This window comes from Callospermophilus lateralis, chromosome 5 (assembly GCF_048772815.1).
Source record: "Callospermophilus lateralis isolate mCalLat2 chromosome 5, mCalLat2.hap1, whole genome shotgun sequence".
Classification (NCBI taxonomy): Eukaryota; Metazoa; Chordata; class Mammalia; order Rodentia; family Sciuridae; genus Callospermophilus; species Callospermophilus lateralis.
In genome coordinates this window covers 89,061,582-89,083,279 of record NC_135309.1, presented here as the reverse complement: position 1 = coordinate 89,083,279, position 21,698 = coordinate 89,061,582, and the positions used below count along the sequence as shown (strand labels likewise).

General features: G+C 34.8%; 1 protein-coding gene across 6 annotated transcripts in view; it reads left to right on the top strand.

The window, feature by feature from the left end:
• Cast (calpastatin) overlaps positions 1–21,698 on the top strand; it is a 113,116-nt gene that overhangs the window by 11,164 nt on the left and 80,254 nt on the right. For all 6 annotated transcript variants that reach the window (XM_076856990.2, XM_076856989.2, XM_076856991.2 and 3 more), the window contains exon 2: positions 3,923–3,985. In XM_076856990.2, coding sequence (XP_076713105.2) covers positions 3,923–3,985 — 63 coding nt within the window. The remainder of the gene's footprint in view (positions 1–3,922; positions 3,986–21,698) is intronic.

Here is a 21,698-nt window from a genome sequence, read left to right as displayed (position 1 = left end):
TCAATGTTTATAGCAGCACAATTCACAATAGCTAAACTGTGGAGTCAACCTAGATGCCCTTCAGTGGATGAATGGATAAAAGAAATGTGGCATATATACACAATGGAATATTACTCAGCAATAAAAGAGAATAAAATCATGGCATCTGAAGGTAAATGGATGGCGTTGGAGAAGATAATGCTAAGTGAAGTTAGCCAATCCCCCAAAAACAAATGCTGAATGGTTTCTCTGATATAAGGAGGCTGACTCATAGTGGGTTAGGGAGGGAGAGTGTGGGAGGAATAGATGAATTCTAGATATGGAAGAGGGGTGGGAGGGAAAGGGAGGGGGAAGGGGATTAGCAAGGATGGTGGAATGTGATAGACATCATTACCCAAAGTACTTGTATGAAGACATTAATTGATGTCTGGGAATTTATATACAAACAGAGGTATGAAAAATTGTTCTGTATGTGTAATAAGAATTGTGATGCATTCTGCTGTAATGTATTTAAAAAATAAAACCAATAAAAATGTGATTATATATACACAATGGAATATTACTCAGCTGTAAAGAAGAATGAAATTATACCATTTGCCAATAAATGGATGGAACTGGAGACTATCATGCTAAGTGAAATAACCAGTTCCAAAAACTCAAAGGCTGAATGTTCTCTGTGATGTGTGGATGTGAACCCATAACAAGGTAGGGTAAGGAGGAGAGGTATAGAAGATCATTGGATTAGACAAAGGGGGATGAAGGGAAAGGAGGAAGAATGGGACTGTGGAAATATAGGGGAATGAATCAGACATAACTTTCCTATGCTCATATAGAAATACACAACCAGTGTAACTCCACATGGTGTTTAGCCACAAGAATGGGATAAAAATTGTAATGGGTTGTACCCGGTGTATGTATAATATGTCAAAACACCCCATACTGTCATGTATATATAAAAACAACAAATAAAAATGAAAACAGAAGTTACATTTATTAAAAGGAAATAAACCTTTGAAATCATAAAGTGCCATGCTTACAATACATTTGTAAGTTTTCATTATAACTCAGGATTTTATAAAAACATTCATTCCATACAACCCTCCCAAACCATTACTTCAAACCTATAAAGTTTGGAGGATTTTAAGCACTTCATTGGAGAAGAGTAATGAATGATGTTGGTTAATCAAGAGGACTATAATGGAATTACATTGAAGCACCATATGGGAAACATTTTTTTAATCTTTTAATAAATCATCTATATGCTTATATTTTATTTTTATTTTTTGTTTCCCAACTTGCTGTGTTTATTTAATCAGAAAACAAGCAAGTAGACTTTATTGTATAACACCATAGATTTAATATAATGTGCCAAACTTGTCTGTTTGAAAGAAACAATCTTTACCAGTAACTTTAATTTGCTAGTAATTTTAAATTTAAAAGAGAACATGCTATATGTACACTCACTGGAGGGCAGTAAATCATGATATACATTTGCCACAAAGCAGGAATCTGAGGAGGACTGTGTAGAGAACATAGGATCTTGCACTAGATAAAAGCAAGTTGGCTTTTTATGTTTTCTCATTTGTAGAATGAAATAGTAACAACTCCTGACAAGTAGATAAGGCACTTGAATTGGTAAACAGACAGTCAAACAGTGGATATTGTTGTTACTTTATGTAATCTGAAAGAGATATGGAAATGCAGATAATGAATAGTGTGATATCCGGTTCTAAAATTACTAGTTTGGGAAGGAGACAGATTTGGTAAATCTCTTGGTAGATTTGTCCTTATCAATCAAAAAAAAAAAAAAAAGAGTAATTCTTGTAGAGATGGTAAAAGAAAAACTTCATACAACATAAACTTAACAGAGTTTATTTGAACAATAAAGCAATTCAGGAATTGGGTATTTCTCAAACCCGGAAAAGTTTCAGATAGTTCTGTTCCAGCAGCATGAGGAGTGAGCTTGTATAGGCCAAAGAGAGAAATAAAGAAATTACTTGTTGGCTACAGCTAGACATTTGTCCCTAGGTTGGTTTTTTGGTTGTTGTTGTTGTTGTTTTAATATTTAATTGACTGGATGTAATTGGCTGAGGCTTTTTAAGTTGATTATAAGAAATGCTTCCTAGTTCAGTTTCTATTACCTTATGTAGGGAACCTGGCTGTAGAGGCAACCTTATGCCAATGGCTTCCTGATTTAACCTACATAAGTATTGCCCACCTCAACCCCCAGCTTGACCTTTACAAATCTTTCTTACTAATTCTTCTAATACTTGCCACTTACCATCTACCTCAGGTATCTATGTGGGCTTTTAGTTTTGTTAATACTGTTATTACTATTATCATTTGGGATGGGTTCTCACTATGTTGCACAGGCTGTCCTTGAACTCATGGGCTCTAATGATCCTCCCATCTCACTCTTTCCAATAGCTGGAGCAGCAGGAAGGTACCATCATGCTTGGCTTATACATGGGCTTTTAACTGAGTACTGAGTGCTCTTAACTGCGGATGAAGAAACCCTTGACTAGGATGTGTAGATAAAACTAGTTATGTAAGGAATTTCATTCACCAAGCTATGGCAGCCCAAGCTGCTTTTGAGTGGATTTCATTCACTGATCCATAAGGATTTCTTTTGTGGAAGATTTTCACCCATCAAAATGATTCATTACTAGTTATTCATACAAAGAACTATTAAGGAAGAATTTTAGCCGTGTGTTCTGGTGTCCTTGGGCATTTTTTTAAACTAGCATATCTGTTGATATGATTAAAAATATTATAATCCAGTCCCATTTAGCATAGTAGTGTGCAAACAACAGATTTTAACTTTAAAAAAATCCTTGTTTTGTGACCTTTTTCCATTTGCTGGAAATGTGTCCTTCTGAAAAATACCAAATTGCTGTTTTTCTTACTTTTCTTATTCCTAAAACAATATGACCCCTTTTGTATCAAATATGTATATGAAAATGCATGGTAAATAATGTAGAATTATATACATTATTATTATTACTATTCTTGTCACACTTAATTTAAATAAGTTCCTTCTCCATAACCCTGTGTGATTCTGCTCTAGGGAATATATTATTATTTTATATTTTGGTTTAACTGAAGGTGATCATGATTGAATCCAATGGTGAGCTTTTATTTCCCGTATTTGGGACACTTTTATCACTGTCTTGCATTTCTCACAGTGTAAAAGAAATGAAATAATTCTTTGTATGCCTTGCAAATGTTTTTCATTTCTCAAAAATGTTTAATAAACTCTGTGGCTTATATTATCACTAAAACAAATGAACATATGAGATTCATGAAGCTTTGAGTTCCACATAAAAAGACTTAAATTCATCCCTAATGTCCTAGTTAAAAAAAAAAAAATCTATTTCTAGACACAATGAAATTCTAAAGCCATAATAAATCCAAGTTGCACATATGGTCTTCCCCCTTCAGGTTTTGTCATTCTGCCTTGGTGGATATTCAAATGGAGGAACTCAAGGGAATTCACATGATCTGTTGGAAGTGGTGGGTGATTGGAAGGCTGTGGTGGACGCTTGTGTCCATATGAACTGAGGCTTAAGTATGGCTTCAGACACAAGATGGCCCTTAGAGATCTCATCTCCATGATGAACTAGGCGTCTCCTGCAGTAGCAATTTGGGCTTTAAAAATCCATGAGGCATTTGCAGGAGACGAGATGCCGCATTGGCATCACCATCAGCTTTGCATCTGGCTAATTACAGACTCAACTTTCTAGATCCCACATGAATGTCCCTATCATCCCTTCTATTTCAAAAGCTTCCCTATGTTTGTGTATTACTAATATTATCTGGAGGGAGATTAAAGGGTACTGTATTTAAAGTCTATTCATTTAGCATTTCTGAATTAAAGACACTATTATCTTCTATCACCTTCCTCTCTTAAACATATCTTTTTTTTTCTTTAATATTGTTATAGCATGTCAATGAAAAAAACAGTGGATCACCTTCCAAACCTGGAGGAAAGAAAGGATCAGATGAGGTAATTTCCACAGTACTTTGTTTTCATTTTTCTCTTACTTGTAAACTGTGAATTCTCTTTTGAAATACTAAGTAATAATGTAGTAAAGAGGTTGTACTGGTCATTTTAGTTTTAACTAAGATTTGATTCATGAATAGAAGTAAAAAAATCACTAAAAATAAATTTTAAAAAATTTCCTCAGAAAGAAACTTTTAGAAATACTTTCAATTTAGAAATAAAATTCAGTTTTTTAAAAGTGTATTCCCTACAAGACTGGTACATCTTAATTGTTTGGTTGGTGAACATGATAGGGATAGAAGGGCAGCCAAATGCTGTAGTAGGAAAGGAAACCCTTTCTCAGGAGAGTGCACCATGAAAGGAGGACAATGATGGCCTACATTAACTATTCGGGTTTGTAGACAAAAGGAAAAGTGAACTATTTTTATGTGCCTTGGTTCTTTGTAATACTAGTAAAACCAAATCTCCCCACTCTGAGATGGGTTTTCTTTGCACCTGTGAATCTCTCCATTCACTGAATGACGCACTATTCTGTGCACCTTCAGCCTTGACCCACTTGTCTGGGGAAGGGTCGTGTGAAAGTTCAGTCTTTTGAAAGGATATTGGATTTGCCTTCATTTTGCTGCTTTTTTACACATTAAGAATCAGGAGATCTATTCATCTTCAGTCAGTAGAAATTGTGTTATCTTCACCTTCTAAAGGTCAGAAGCTGATCCTAAAAGATATATGGAAATTTAGAAAGCATAGAGTGCTTTATTTTATCTTCATACTATCAAGATTAAGCTGGCATTTTGGAAACTTTAGTCTTCTCCCTGCTTATTCTCTGCAGTTCCAGAATATTCAATACCTCCTGATTAGAAGCTACTATATATTCTGCACTGTTTATTTCTCGACTTTCTACCATTGTTTCCATTACCAATATTCATGAAAATATAATTTAGATTATTTCTTTTTCTTTTATTTATTTATTTATTTTTAAATTTTTTTATTAGTTGCTCAAAACATTACAATGATCTTGATATATCATACATTTGATTCAAATGGGATACATAATCTTATTTTTCCACATGTACATAGATTATTTCTTATCAGTCAATTTTGTATTAAACTTTTTTGTTGCCATACAGAGTAAGTTTTAAGAAAATAAAAGTAAAAATAAATTTATATTAATGTTTCATTTTTTAATTATTAAAGAAATAAATTTCCATATGAAAAATAATGTATTTCTCTCTTTTAATGTCTGAAACTCTATCTGGCATCATTTAATCTCTTTATCAACTCTACTCTTTAACTATATTCCCAAATATGTGATTAACCAAATTAATTATTTAGACAAATAGTAAACATTTCCTATTTGAAAACGATAGCATTCCTTTACAGACTATGATACATGTTTTTGGATATCTTTCTCTATTAATATTAATCAATATTAAACTATTTACACACACACACACACACACACACACACACACACAGCAAAATCTTTTCCAACACAGTCAAGTGTTTTTTATGGTCTTTCTGGCCAATTATGTTATAACTTGGAGGCTTAAATAGTATATCCTGAATGTTGTGTTAGTTTTTAGTGCTGTGACCAAAACACCTGACAAAAGCAACTTAGAGGAGGAAAAGTTTATTTAGGCTCTAGGTTTCAGAGGTTCAGTCCATGGTGAGTGGAGTCGATTCTCCTGGCAAGGTGAGGCGGCACATCATTGCTGAAGGGCATGACAGAGAAGTACTGCTCTGTTCACGGAGGCCAGGAAGCAGACACAGAGAGAAGAAGGTGCTTTGGGGGCAATGAACCCTTTCAGAGCATTCCCATGGTAACCTATGTCCTCCAGTCATGCCCCTCCTGCCTACAATTTCCACCCGGTCCATTCAAATTAGGATGAATTTATTAGATTGCAATTCTCACAATCCAGTCATTTCACTTCTGAATAATCCTGCATTAACACAGACGCTTTGGGGAATGCCTCATATCTAAACCATAACAAATGTCATCAGCATTGCTTGTTTATAGACAACAATTGCTGGCACAGAGTTGTGTTTTTATTATATCTGGAGTATAAAACCTCTCATCTTGTCTTTATAAAAGGGTTGGGAAACACTTCTTAGACATCCTACGACAAATGCCACCAGGGAAGAAGTCAAGGTTTTGGGTCCATAGAGGTAGACACAGTACTTTGATTTTGAAACTGGAAGGCTGAACTTCTACCTCAACAGGAAGAAGAAGGGAGTTATCTTCTGTCTCTTAGTAATCAAACAATTCTGACATTGTTTTATAGCATCACTGGAAAATTCACATTTACAACCCGTAACCTTTGCTGGAGCCTGAGTATGTTGGTTTGTTCTGCCAGCAGACATAGAGAACAGACCCATTGCCTTTGCTCCCTTGTCTTATATTATTGATTTAGACAAAATAAATGCAATAGAGTTTATTTGAGAAAAAAAAATTCAAACAAGGCAGTACTGAAAACTGTAATTGTTTCAGAGAGCTCTCTGCTCTCTCACCGAATTTTGCCCATGTCTGTTTGCCAGAGTAGACAAACATGGGTGTAAATGATTCATTCCCCAAGTGTCTAGCATCACCTTATGTTCAAGTAAGCCACTGATGAGATATCTTGGCTCTGGAGACAGTTCAAGCAAATCACATTAGACATTGTTTTGCCTATGTGTTCATGATTATAAGATCATGTACAATCTGAATTTGTTATCTAACCTACCCTTCTGTGATCAGTTATCATTAACTTTCTTATCTCATTTACCAAAGAAAGGTTTCCTAAACTGATTCCTTTTTCCAAACAGTTTCTTATCTGCTACTCTGCTGAATAAAGAGTATACAAGGGAGACCAGTGGATCATACGTCTTCTCCTCTGCTTTCCTCCCATCCCCATCCTGTGCTCCAAAGATTGAATGACTTGATAGCAGAAAAACAAAACATTTAACCTCAGCATCTTATGAACCACAAAGAATAAAATTATTGAGATTGTGGTTTCTTCATTTTTCAGTTCTAAATTACTATCTGTGTAAACTTTCTATGTACTTAAAAGCCCCTTGGGAATGTCTCTATTTCCAGATATTTATCTACCTGGATATTTATAAATAAATACATTTTCATTGTAGGTCCCTGTTAATGATGCTCTTTTGTTATCTTTGTTTAGAAGTTGGGATGTCATGTATAACTAATTGAGACAAATAAAAAAAGAAATCAGGAAAAGTGACATTTCACCAAACATAAAGTTAGCCTTCTGTACTGTGCATTCTTCCATACCTAGGGATTCAATCAAACTTTGATTTAAAATATCTGGGGAAAAAAGTGTCTACAGTGTACATGTGTACACTTTTTTCACATGCCATTATTCCCTAAATGATATAATATACTATAATGGAACAACTATTCACATTGCTTTTACATTGATATTGGGTATTATAAATAATCTAGAGATGATTTAAAATATTCAGGAGGATTTAAGTTTATGGAAATACTATGCCATTTTATGTAAGGATCTAGGGCATCATGGATTTTGGTACCTGTTGGGGGTGGGGAATCCTGAAACCAATTCCACAGATACTAAGGGAGGACTATATAGGAGTAAAAGAGACATAGAGAATATGCCAAGATGTAAATAGTGGCCATCTCTATGGGTGCTAGAATTCTAGAAGATGGTATCTTTAAAAAAAATCATTGGCATTTTCAAGACTTTTTTCAATTATTATGTTTTAGCTATATTTTTAAAAAGTTACCAAAATAGTACATATTGTAATTTTGTAATTATGCTAAGCACTCTACCAACTGATATATATATATATATATATATATATATATATATATATATATATATATATCTCCCCAGCCCCATATAATATTTATGAGTGCACAATGTTATTACATTGATTTAAGAATACACACGAAATTTTGTAGCAGTGGTTATAATTAAGTGTTGAGACTCTGGGTATTGGTATTATTTTTTTGCCCAAGTATATATTACTTTTGTGATTTAATGATAAAAAAGATTGAATTCATTTAAAGGAAAAATGTAAAAACATAATTTAAATTTGAGTCACTGTTTAATTTATACATTTTAAAGAAAGAGAAAAGGTAAATAGTAAAGAAGAGAATGTCACCAATTCTGTTATGGTAAGGAAAATGTATCAAGCATCTTTTTCTTTAAGACACAGTTTCTATTCTCCTCTATTTATACCCCTTTTTTTTAGTCATAAAAATCCATTATTAAATTTGAAGCTTTTAAAATGTACTCTGTGAGATCATGACCACTTTTGTGCTTTAAAGTCCATTTCCCAGGATTTCACTGAACTATTTTGCTAAGAGGCTCACGCTCTTCCAATGTGGCCAGATGTGTCAGTCAAATAATTTAAATAGATTTTATTGCAGGTTTGGAAGGACTTCTTCCCCCCCACCCCACCCCCCACTGTATTTAAGGATGCTGGTGATAAATGTACTTGTTTTTCTTTTTCCTTGCTTTATAGTCACTCTATCTTTGGGTCCTTACTTCATGAAACTTTTGGTCTTATAATTTCTCTACATCTGAGAAGGGTTTAAAGAATGGGTAACAACTGGTATAAACAAATTATCATACACACTTATCCTGCTTTATCTTCTATCTACACCTGGGATTAAACATGGCTTTTAATCTGGTCAGTACTTGGTGTTCTGGTTTAAAGGGGGAAACTTACTTTTTTAAAAAATAAATCATTTGAGATAACGTCCCCACATGTGAGTTGGTCAACATAAACAAATCCTGGAAGAGTACTCGGATAATTGTTCATTTAAGGGAAATGGGTCTTGACAGAGAGATAGCTATAGGGTGTTCACTGTGGCTCACAAGCTCATGTTTCAATGCTAACAAAGAGGCAAAACTGCAGAGCTGGGCCAAGGCCAGTCCTACCTGGCTCACCTGAAGATCCAGACACTAGTGGCCAACACTGAATCCATCTGGAACCCCCAAATTCTTGTAGACTTCAACTTCCTTATTTTTTGCTTCTAAAATTTTATCTAGTTTCGTTGTCAGATATTTTTTAAGATAATTTTTTCAGGGTAGGAGAATAGTTCTGTGAATCTAAGCATGTTTTACTATTGATTTTTCCCAAGACAGGCAATCAATATAAAATTATAGTACAACATTTTTAGGTAACAGCTCTATCCCCTCCAAATTCTGTACCTGTTACTCCATGGTTTTCTGACCTTTCATCCTGTTGAGAAAATCGAGCGGTCTAGTTTATTGTTCTTGCCTTCATGCTTATAAGATGTTAAAATATTATTTCTACATTTAAAAATTGCCAAATGTGACTTTATGTTTTAAAATTATTTTTTCTGTAATTTCTATTAATTATTTATTAGTTATTGCTCTTATGTTTCACCTGTTTCTTCTCAAAACACAAATAATAATTCTGAGATTAGACATTCATTAATCTTCTGCCTCACAGTCTTCTCTCTTTGACATTTACTTAAAAAAATTTTTTTAGTTGTATATGGACACAATATCTTTACTTTTTTATTTGTTTATTTATATGTGTTGCTGAGGATTGAGCCCAGTGCCTCACACGTGCAAAGCGAGTCCTCTACCACTGAGCCCCAGCCCCAGCCCTTGACATTTACTTTTACATTCTGAGAGAATTTCTAAAGTTTCTCCTTCATATTTTTATTTCTTAATTCTGCTCTTTGAAGCTTTCAATGCAGTTTTAAATGGGGATGGTGTGTTTGTTTTGGCTCCTTTCTTCTCTTAGCTCTCTTTTTGTCCTGTTTTGTTACCTTTTCACCTCAATCTGTAGCTCTCTACCAATTTCATGGAGGTAATTCTATCATGTTTCCTATCATGGAGGCAAGCTTTTTCCGACATTTTCTTCTTGTAGCATATCTTTCTATGAGATCTTCAGTTTTTCAGCCTTCAGGATGATGATGCTCTCTTCCTTCCTGGTAGTACTTTGGACTTCTCTCTTTCCCCACTTTGAAGTAGGGCTCTATCTGCACCCAGAGCATGCCAACAATTATGGGCATGTTGTCCAATGCCTGCTCTCTGTCCCTGCCCATAGGTGAATCTCCTCAGATCTAAGATTTTGAGAGATGGATGTATATACTCCTGGTGAAACTCCAGTCTCTAAAAGGCTTTCATTCAGTATAGAACATCAGTATGAATTGAAACAGGGAAGAACTTCACTCCTTAGGATATACTGCTAATGGGGCCCTTCTTACCTCTACCCTCATGAAGACCATTTACTTAGGACAGGTTCTCCCCAGATTGCAGCATGTCACTGCCACACCCTGCCCACAAACCCATGTTCCCACATTCCTCTGAGCCTGCCCCAATTTCTGTTTAGTTTGTTTCCAGGATTTGTAGTGTTTTAATTAGTTTAGAAATAGAGACCCTAGCTGGGTTTGGTGGCACATGCCTATAATCCCAGCAATGCTGGAGGCTGAGGCAGGAGTATTACAAGTTTTAGACCAGCCTGAGTAAGTTAGCAAGAGCCTGTCTCAAAACAAAAAGGGCTGGGATGTAGTTAAGTAGTAGAGTGATCCTGAGTTTAGTTCCCAATTCTTCTTTATTCACCAGGGGAATAAAGGTAGATTGCCTCATGAGAATGATTCTACTAAAGAGGAGTGATACTAGGTTTTCTAGACTTGCATTTCTGTGTGGAATCAAAGAATTCAGGAGAGAGAAAAGAACTTCCATGGATATAGACTTGCTCCATTTCATAGTCGTGACACAAGATGCTCACCAATAGTGCCTTCCAATACAGTTCATTGACTTTGACTAGAGTGGAGATTCTGCCTAGATTTTGGCATTGAGTTGACTTTCTTCAATGTTTAATGAAATTCTCTCCACCTCTGTGAGAAGATGAAAGAACAGAAACTGCTAAAATAATTGTATTTTTATGCCAAGAATTCTTGGGATTGTCTCAAAATGACAGCGTTTAGCTTCTTCAATCAAGTCTTTTCCATTCTGCTCTTCCTTGGATATAACATGTGATATAGGTTTTCATTTTAGACTCTTTCATTTGTCGGTTGTGTGTAATTACTATAGGTTTCAACAGGAGTCTTGAAGCTTATGAGTTTGGAGATTATCAACCACTGAGGGACATTCCCTGTTTCGCTTTCCCCTCCCCCCGCTGGGATTTGTTTGTGTGGATTCTTGTACATTTGCCTTATTCTAGTTGTTAGTCACCATGAAATAATTTAGGTCACTGCTTGCCTTTTTATGAGTGAACTTGCTTATGTGGGTACTAGAATTATTTCCTTACATGGAACCTCTAATATAGCTCGTCATGAATGGTGCATGCATTTAAGTTCAAACCCTGTAATAAAACATAAGGCATTATATAGACATTAAAACAATCATTGTATCCTGAGACACAGACTCAGGTTAAATTCTGAGAGATGTAGAAAGTTTACAAAATTCAGGATAAAAACTCTAAGCCACTTCTACTGTAGAAGCTATGAAAAGCCATACTCACAAACTACTTAACCTACCATTGAAAATTCTTGGTTGAAATTATTGCATAAAAGAGTGTAGAATAAAAAGAGAGAGAAATTAAAGGCAAATATTGACAAATGTCTAGGTAGAAGGTGGGAAAGAGAAATTGGAGAATAAGTCAAAGAAGTAGCAAAAAAGTAGGAGAAAACTGAGTACTGAAGAGTAATCAGTGGGGAAGGTGTAAGGAGTAGCGAAGAGTGTCAGCAGGACCTAAGCTGCCAATATTTCCAGAATGATGGGGGCTGAGGCAAGACCCTGACTGGAGACTGGGAGTATGTCAGTACTCTTCTGATCTGCTTCTGTAGAGTGATGGGAGATGTCCATTGCACTATGGTTATGATTCAGAGGGTGCTGAATGGAGATTCTACATAGATGACTCTTCTTCCAGTATACATAGATTTATGTGAAGGACAACTAATAAAGAAGAAGGAGGAAGGGGAGAAAGAGGGGAGAAATTGATGTTTGTTTACACACACAAAAAATAAATGCTGGGGTTGTGGCTCTGTGGTAGAGTGCTTACTAGCATGTGTGAGGCACTGGGTTCGATTCTCAGCACCACATAAAAATAAATAACTAAATAAGTTTTTTTTAAAAAAAAATGTTTAAAAAAGAATAAATGCTATAAATAAAACTCATGTATTACACTTATTCATAGTGGAGGACACTTGCTGGGTAGTGTGAGAAGTGAGGAACTGAAGGAAGGCAATTTCTTTAAAAATAAAAGAAAAACAAAGATTAGTCATTGGAAACAGTTTGTGATTCCAGAGGAAAGTTTCTAGATGTGAACTTGAAGCATCTTTAGATGGTAGAGCAAGTGTGGCAGTGGCAATCTGATTCAGGTCCTGATTTGCAGTTGGAATTCCTTGGTGATGGCATGGGAGAATTTTTTAATTGGTCCACAGAGCAGTAGGCACAAAGGCTGCCATGTGTTTTCTGTTGTGGAGATTTCCTTGAAGTTAATATCAAGTTGTCCGGCTTTAGATTGTAGGGCTTTGGAAAAAGGGCAGTTTTAGTTCTCAGTGCTATATGCCAAGTCAGAAGGATGAGAGAAAAATTGTAGAATTGTAGCCAGACATTAGAGGAAACCAAAAGAGTTGAAAACCTATAAATCCTATTATAGTTTTACAGTGGAACAAAATTTCTCTCCAAAAATTACTTCCTTTTTGGTTCTTGTTTACAAAATAAGTTTTGTCTCATTATATTTGGCAGGAAGAATGGTTAATTGACTACATAGTCTTTTTGAGTTTCCTTGGTTGGAACTTTTCATGAATCTTTAAACTTTCAAAAGGCTGTCAAGGCTAGAAAGGCAAACCAAGAACTCACCACCATACTTCCTCTTCTGTACCAATGGATTAGGGTTCATTGCTTTCTTTGATCACAATGATGCCCTGAGTTTCCCATGCTTCCCAAGAAGTGATCATCCTTTCTCATCTATAAGGCTGGAAACCTGAAAGTCAGTACCAGGCAGATTTTTCCTAAAGGGCTTTGTAATCATTGACTCCATAAAGTCAATCTTTGTTCCTTAAATCAAATTCTATATCTATTATACTCAAATAGGACATACTAGTCAATTCTTGGTAATATAACCAGTTTTTTTTTAATTATGTCTTGTTTTAAAGGAGAATAGATTTTTATTGAATTTGTGAAAATAATTTTATTGTCACTGAAATAAGAACATTCAATAAAAACTTCCAAATTTTAGAAGAATTAGATAGGGACTAAAGATCAATATTATATTTTATATTAAAAAAGTATGTAACCTACTGAATTTTTACTGGTACAAATAACTTAAGAGAAAAAGGAAAGGGATTATTTATATATGGAAATATGGAACCAAAAAGAACAAGAAAAGTTTTAAAACCCAAACTGCTACGATCCTTATCAGTTTATTCAGTCATTAATTCTTATACTGTTCGATCTTGGGTGAACAATTTTATGCACTTGCCTGATTCTAAAAAAAGATCTTATGATAGTTTGTTGTAGCACAAGGGAAAAGGAAATTTGGTTATTTTTCCCGGCATACAACATTTTAAAAACTTACTGTATTAATGACTGATAATATAATATACCAGGGCATATCACAGACTGTGAGGGTATTGGCATATTTCTATGGACTTCATACAGTTTCAGAAATAACAACGCATAAATACCCATATAAATATAACCTATTGAAGGTTAAGTATCATTTCTTATCTGACAATGCTTCCCATGCAGCTTCACATATCAAATGAATAGATTTTTAACTTTTTACTTTAGAAGGTGAAAAAATAAACCCTTTGGGATTTTCCAGAGGTCCACTAGGAAATCTCAGAGTGAGTCTGAGAACAAGAAAGACTTCACTTAGAATTTTAGGAAGTTGTACAAAAGGTAAAAGATTTGAACATTTGATTAAATAATATCACAGATCATACTTAGTTTCTCTTAAGTAATCGATGAAGTGACAAAGGTTAACATAAGACACAGGAAATTACCCTAAAACAAAATCTTAATTTCTCAGGAAGATCACTTAAAAGATTAAAAAAATAAAAAAGAAGGCTGGGGTTGTAGCTCAGTGGCAGAGCACTTGCCTTGCACATGTGAGGCACTAGGTTCAATCCTTAGCACCACATAAAAATAAATAAACCAAATAAAGATATTGTTTCCATGGATAATTTCAAAATATTATAAATAAATAAGAAAGAAAAACACGTTTTTTATGATCTTTTATTTAGATCACACCATTAATTCAAGAAAACTTTTGTCATTTTTAAGACAAAACCCAACTTCTAGTTTTGAACAACAGTACGGAACTTTTTTTTTTTAAGATATTGGGGATTAAAGCAGGGGTGCTTAACCAATGAGCCACATTTCCAGCCCTGTTTTTTGTTTTTGTTTTTGTTTTTTTGAGATAGGATCTTAGTAGGCTGCTCAGAGCCTCACTAAATTGCTGAGGCTGGCCTTGAACTTGCAATCCTCCTGCCTCAGTCTCCCAAGCAGCTGGGATTTCAGGTGTGTGCCATTGTGCCTGGCTCAAAGCATAGTACTTTTTTTTTAAACTTTCGTTGTTGTTGATGATGATGGACCTTTATTTATTTATTTGTTTATTTCTTTGTTGTGCTGAGAATCAAACCCAGTGCCTCACTCATGCTAGGCAAGTGCTCTACCACTGAGCCATAACCCACCCCAGCCTGCACCATGGTACTTTTGATATTAAGGCTTATTTTAAAATCAAAATAAAACCCTTTTAAATAAATCCATTCAAATCTTAGCCAGTTTGACTACATGAGATAAGTTCACTTCCACAAACCTGTTCCAAATTTCTTATATCCATCCAGCTTTGTTTTATCCCTGACATTCTCCTCTAACTCGTCTGGAATAACCAGTAATTCTACCTTGAATGTAATTACTTTATTTTTCCCTTAACACAAGCACATTCTACATACCTTATGTACTTTTCAAACAAAATTATTTTTTCACCCTTATGATTTCCAGAAGTTTCATTTATATATATTGTTTATAATTTTTAATCATTAGTAACCTTTCTTTTACAAAAAGAAGTAGAAAATAGACAATTGTGAAAGTCTGAGATACCAACATTACGTAGCAGAGCAGCAAATGTTATGAATATTCCATCTCACAATTTTATAGGCACAAGCTGTTTCTTTTTTTTATTAAATTTCTTTTAACTGGTACATAAAAAGATAAAATCATGCATATTAATGGACTAGTATGATGTTTCAATACATAGTGTATATAGTGTAATTCCTAAATTGGGTTAAATATATCTATTTCCTCAAATACTTATCATTTCCTTATAGTAAAAATCTTTCAAAATCATTTCTAGCTTTTGTAGATGTACAGTAAATTATTGTTATATCTATTTTCCCTACTGTACATCTGTTCCTCACATGCATTTTCATATAATTTTTCATGCAGCAAAAAGAATGTTTATTATCAGACTCAATTATACTTAGCCTCTCTATATACCATATAAAAATAAGATGCCAAAATGTATAAACTTAAATGTAGTAGTGAATGTTTCAGTAGTCTATCTTATTTAATAATGATTTAGATACTTAATGAATATCTATTACTTAACATAAACCTAAGATTAAAAGTTATGTGTTTGGGAAGTGTTTTCAGGAAGACATATTATACTACCAAACAAAACTAGCCATCACCTCAAGATATTTCCCAATTAAATATTAAAATAGTTTTTTTTATTAGCAAACCCAGGTAAAGTAAAATTGTATATACTTATATTATTGCATTTCATGCTAATAACTCAGAAAACATAACTTCTTTTCTTTCACATCTCTACCCCTTTTTATTTACTAATTTTTTGGCCATATTTTTTATTGGTGCATTATAGTTGTATATAATGGTGGGATTTGTTGTTACATATTTGTACATGTACATAATTTGATATATATTTTGGTCAATGTCATTCCCCAGTAGTTCCTCTTCCCTTTCCTCCTCCATGCCCCTGGTCCCTTTCCTCTACTGATCTCCCTTCTTGTTTCATTAAATTTGTAATATTAAATAATCCTATTTACCAAAGATTTATGCAAGTTACTTTTTTGTTTGTTTGTTTTCTTGGAGTTTGGGAAATATTTAATTTGCAACAGTGCTCACTTATCTTTAAGTCACTTTGAATAGAATTTCTTCAATGAATGTCATAAGTTAATTTGATAGGGCTGGGGATGTGGCTCAGGGGTCAAATGCCCCTGAGTTCAATCCCCAGTACCTTAAAAAAATTAATTTGACATATGATATATCCCCCAAAAGCTCTTGTGTTAATGCAATAATGTTTGGAGATGAAATGATTGGATTGTGAGAACCTGTAATCTCATCAGTCCATCTTAGTTTGAATGGACTGATTGGGTGGTAATTGTAAGCAAGTGGGGCATGGCTGGAGGAGGTGGGCCACTGGGGGCGAACTCTGGAAGGATTCATCTTCCCTGTGGCCCCTTCCCCTCCCTCTGTGCTTTCTGGCTGCCATGAGGGGAGCAGCTTCCCTCTGCCGTGCCTTCTGCCGTGATTTTTTGCCTCACCTTGGCCCGAGAACAATAGACTTGGTCAACTATTAAACCTCTGAAACCATGAGCCAAAATAAACTTTTCCTTCTCTAAGTTGGGTATTTTGGTCATCACAATTTAAAGCTGACTAGCATATTTGGTGATGCCATCTGGGGTAGGGAAATATCATATATATGTAGTATGCATCCATACATGAACATACTTGCATAAACATACAAAAATGCAAAGGTCTTATAGCTTTTGTTCTACCATCTTAATTATTAATTAGAAAAATACAACAATGAATAATTTACTGGTTTATATCAAAGAGTTGAGCCTGCTCTTACTGCACTTTAAATTTTATGTGCACTGTGTTTCTGACCGATGGAACAAACCAAGGCTACCTATTTAATGAGAAGACTAATACTGTGTATATATTGTTTGTGGACATTTGTGGACAGATTTTTAGATTTTCATTTGCCTTAGTATGTACTCTTAGGAAGGCTATGGATAAAGTTTTAGACAAGTGACCCAGAAGACATTAAGCAGCTATCTGGATTTGTCTAAAGCCTCATTTGAGTGAATAAAATACTGTTTGTTTCAAGTTAGCCTTTAACGTTTTCAGCCTCAGGTGGTTGTTTTTGGTGTCCCCAGTCCCTTGAGATCTCCCCAATGGGGTGGGGTCCTAAATTGCAAGCCACTGTAGAAAACTGAGGACATGAAGTGGGAAGAAAAAGTCTGGCAGGGGTGGACAGAGGGGTGGAGAAGGTAGAGGTTCAAAGTGGGACATGTCTAAGGATTTAAGGAAGCTTAAAGGGGGATTAAAAGTAGTTAGATGAGAAAGAAGGATGGGACCTGATGGGAAGAAAGGCTTCTTGGAGGAGCCATTCTGGGGAGATCTTAAGTTTTCTAAAGGGAACATTAACAGTTCAAGTCATCCTTAGAAAAATCATACCAGCAAGAAGGAGGTAGACAGAGCTGGAGGAGCATGTGGTTGGCAGGGATTTGAGAAGAGGGGGTTTCAAGTTCCCATGTGAGAGACAGGATCAGATAGAACAAAAAGTCCTCACAGAAAGGCAGGGAGAAAAAAATCCAGCCCAGAGGGAGGATCCCAGGAGGGAATCCCCACTGCTGGGAGAATTTTTCAGCCCAGACCCAGGCCCAGGGGTCAGGTAATAAAAAATCTCCACTCCAAACAAATCCAGGAAGACCTTCCAGCTCAGGAGATACCTTTCTAAAGAAGCCTGAGACTTTCACCCAGCTTCAGAGAGTGCATTCAGAATCTTAAGGGTAAATATCTGTCCTCACCAGCTTCATTGGTCATTGGTCCAGAACAGTGGTTCAGGGGTGCTGTGACTTAAAATGGATCAGCCAAGAGTGAAGATAAAGGCATCAAAGTGGCACACCCAGGGTCAGGAGTGAGAGGCCAGGAACAAAATGAAACATCCATCCATCCAGAGTCAAGGGTGAGAGGCGAGGGATAAAATGATACGTCCATCCTATCCAAGTCACAGAACCATAACCATTGAAGAAAAAAGTACTCGTGACGTGACACTTCTAGGGAATGGTAAGACAGACTTTATTCAAATCTATCGCTAAGGGCATAGGGATTTTGCAGTAGGAGAGAGAGATTCTAAGTGCAGTAAGAAAAAAAATGGAGATTTAAAATCAAAGACCAGGGTAGGAGGTTGGTGAATGGAAACTTATGAAGAGGAAACATCAGGGATAAGAGAATCTGTGTGTGACTGAGATGCCTTGGATCGTTTGGTATTGATCTCTACCAGGTTTTAATAGGTAATTGGATTCATTAACTAGTTAAACAATATCAAATGAGAAAGGGATTATTTGTAAAGATCTCACAGTGACTTCTAAACATACATTAATCTTAATCATTAGGACTCCAGACTTCCTAGTGGTCATTAACATGAAGGTTGGCATCCCTGGACTTTCTCTTTTACAAACCAAATCTCTGATTCTTAAATTGGTCTCATTTGAGGTCAAGGAGAAAATGTATGGATTCTAGTAAATTCCAGGAGTATAAAATTTGAAATCTGAAAATGCAGTTTTGAAGAAAAACTGTATAGGAAACTGAAAGCTAAAGGGATCTTATATTTGCATTTTGATTTTGGTTTCATTCAGTACCTGATTAAAAATTGCTTCTCTGAATTTAATTTGTCATTTGCTTTCTTTCCTTTTCTATATAGTGAGTGGACTCAGTAGAATCTGAGATCATAAATTTATTTCTGTGAACAATGAAGTAAAAAGGTGAATGACTATCAGATTTAAGAGATATTGAGAGGGTTCTTACTAGAAGCTATAAAGCAGAGACATTGCTGAAATAGCTGCTTGGATGCTAAACATATACTTCAGGTGACACCCAGTGGCTAAAATAGGTAATTTCATACTGTGGTGGAAAAAATTGTGGAATAAACTATTTCTTGCCTCAATAGTGATAACACATTACTAACTTTGTCCTTCTCGGTGCACATGTGTAGAGTCTATGTGTGTTGAGGAAGTTTGGTTTTGACTTTATATATATCTTTTCCTTGAAAATTTGAAAAAGAATAAATTATATGATTGGAAATATTAGAAATGTGATTAGACTTTTTCTTTAATAAAATATAAGATATTTTAAAATGTTAAATCCATGACTAAGAGTCATGAATAAGAATGATTAAATTTTTTTTACTTAGAAATTCAAATTCTAGGAATTTGTTCCAAGTGTAAAATCATGGAATATATATGCTCAATGACTTATAGATAAGCATATTTTTCATAGCTTTTTTATATAATAATAACAAACCAACAGTGAGAAAAATGTACAGAAGTAATGAATTGTTAAAATTGAAGCACAAATGTAATGACGAAGGCATCTTTAACATCAAACTCTGGAGAACATTTAATATCAGAGGAAATGTTTATGTTATTAAAAAAAATGAAATACCTACATTCCATTTATATAGCATACATGTAATATGATTACATGTTTTTATATTAATAAAATAAAAAAATAAGTAGTTGTCTTGATTGACAGGATTGTTAAGTAATTCATATTTTTTCTGTCTACTTTTCTCCTTATACTAAGTATATTTAAGCAAGAAGAAAAAGAGAAATAAGCAGCATAGGTAATAGAATAATATAAGAGTATTTTAACAATGATCAGAACCAATTCTATACATCTGTCTACTTAAGTCTTAAATAAAGAGTGCAGCATATAGGAGCCTTTTTACTTTGGAGCCCCTACGGGTTACTTCTAGAACAAAGCTACTTCTGGGTTGTATGTGGGAGGAGGTGGAGAGAAAGAAAGAAATGTGTTTTGGGGGGTATGAATAATATGTTTTAGATAGGAACACACTATAAACACTTAAGCACAAAGACAACTTAGAGAGCAAAAATTCTTAAGCATTTTAAGTTCATATTCACACCCTTGGAATCTGATGAAAACTGTGATCTTTTCTCTGAAAACTACACACATATATGAAGACATAGTCACCTCCAAAAAATGTTGCATGCAATTTAAAGAGCTTTATAGATTCACATCATCCTCACCCCTGCAGGGGTCATCTTATCAAGTAGGTATATTCAGAAGGCACCATAGAATAGTATTTTGTTGATGTGTAAAATTCCGCCCTTGGCAACTTTCTTAACCTTTGAGAAAAGCATTGCACTCCCCTGGATCTTATTTTAAATAGTAGGTATGCTTACAGAAGATAAAATATTAATTATTACCGCCTTATTGAGAAGGAATTTTAAGGAAAGGAAAGTAACTTATGTAAGCACTGTTTTTCTGTAGATTTGCTAGATGTGGTAGGGAACTGAGACCACTGAATAATAATAGGTAATATTTATATAGGCATTATAGACATGCACACGTCTCCTATAGCAACCCCCTTCTCCTAATGAGGAAATTGAGGCACACCTTGTCTAAATGATCTGCCCAAGGTCACATAGTATTTATTAGAGTAGTTAGAAATTAAACTCACTTTCAAAATCTATGGTTACTAATATCGGATGCTGATTTTAAAAGTTACTTATATGAAGTATTCTACCTTAAAATATGGAGGCCATCTACAGACAGTTTTTTTTTTTAACTACTATTGTCAAGTTTTGTATTTTACTTCTCTAGCTCTTCCTTCCCCCTTTTCCCCCATGCACTACCTTCTTTTCACTCAAGATCATACAACAAGCCAAATCATTCCAGTTCCCATGGTGTGGGTAAAGCTCTTCCCTCTGTGGGTAGGAAATGAGTCCAGAGAGAAGGTAACTGAAAGCAGAGGCACAGCCAGGAGAGGACAGCACTCTCCTGATTCCTGGTCAGTGCAGCCACCTCTAGACAAATAAGGCTTGAGCTGGGTCACCTGGAGGATTCTACCTGATATGATGAATGGGAACTGAATGGTTAGGAAAAAATCTAGATTTGCTGGAGAGTGCTCACCAGAGACTGTGTTATTAAGGCCATTAATCCTGGGGCGTTTAATTCACTAAGTGAATTTATTTGTAATAATATGAGTTAATAAGACATACTTATTATGACTTACTGATCAGTGTTTCCTGCAACCAATGTATCCTTTTTACTGATTTGCATTTGTAATAGCACACAGTGAAAATTCTTTTTGTAATAAAAGTAACTCATACTTACTTGTAGACTACTTAAACCATGGTATAAAAGAACATGGTAAATACGAGTCACAGTTTTGTAATTGCTAGTGTTGGGGAATCTGCCTAACCTCCTGAAAGACAATCTTTTTCTAGAAACTATTTTCAAATAAAGTAGATGTTTCCATGTGGAAATATTACTTGTCATTTTTTAAGGTGACAATTAATGGAATTGATTTGGTAACAAAGATATCAAAACTTACACTTTAAAAAAAACATTTTTGTAGTTATAAATAAACAGCATCTCTTTTTTATTGTTGTTGTTTTATTTTTATGTGGTGCTAAGAATCGAACCCAGTGCCTCACACACAGTAGGCAAGCACTCTGCCACTGAACTACACTCTCAGCCCCAAACTTACATTGTTTAATGAAGGATTTTATCCTGGAAATACTATACTTCATCAAGTCTAATATTTCATTGATTTAAATACGCTGGTTTAAAAATGCTAAGAAATAAAAACAATCAAATTCTAACCAATTCATTATATTGATTTTAAGATATATTTTATGCAAGAAATATAAAAGAGGAAAGAAAATAATGAATTCAAATCAATAAAATTCAATAGGCAACCTAAA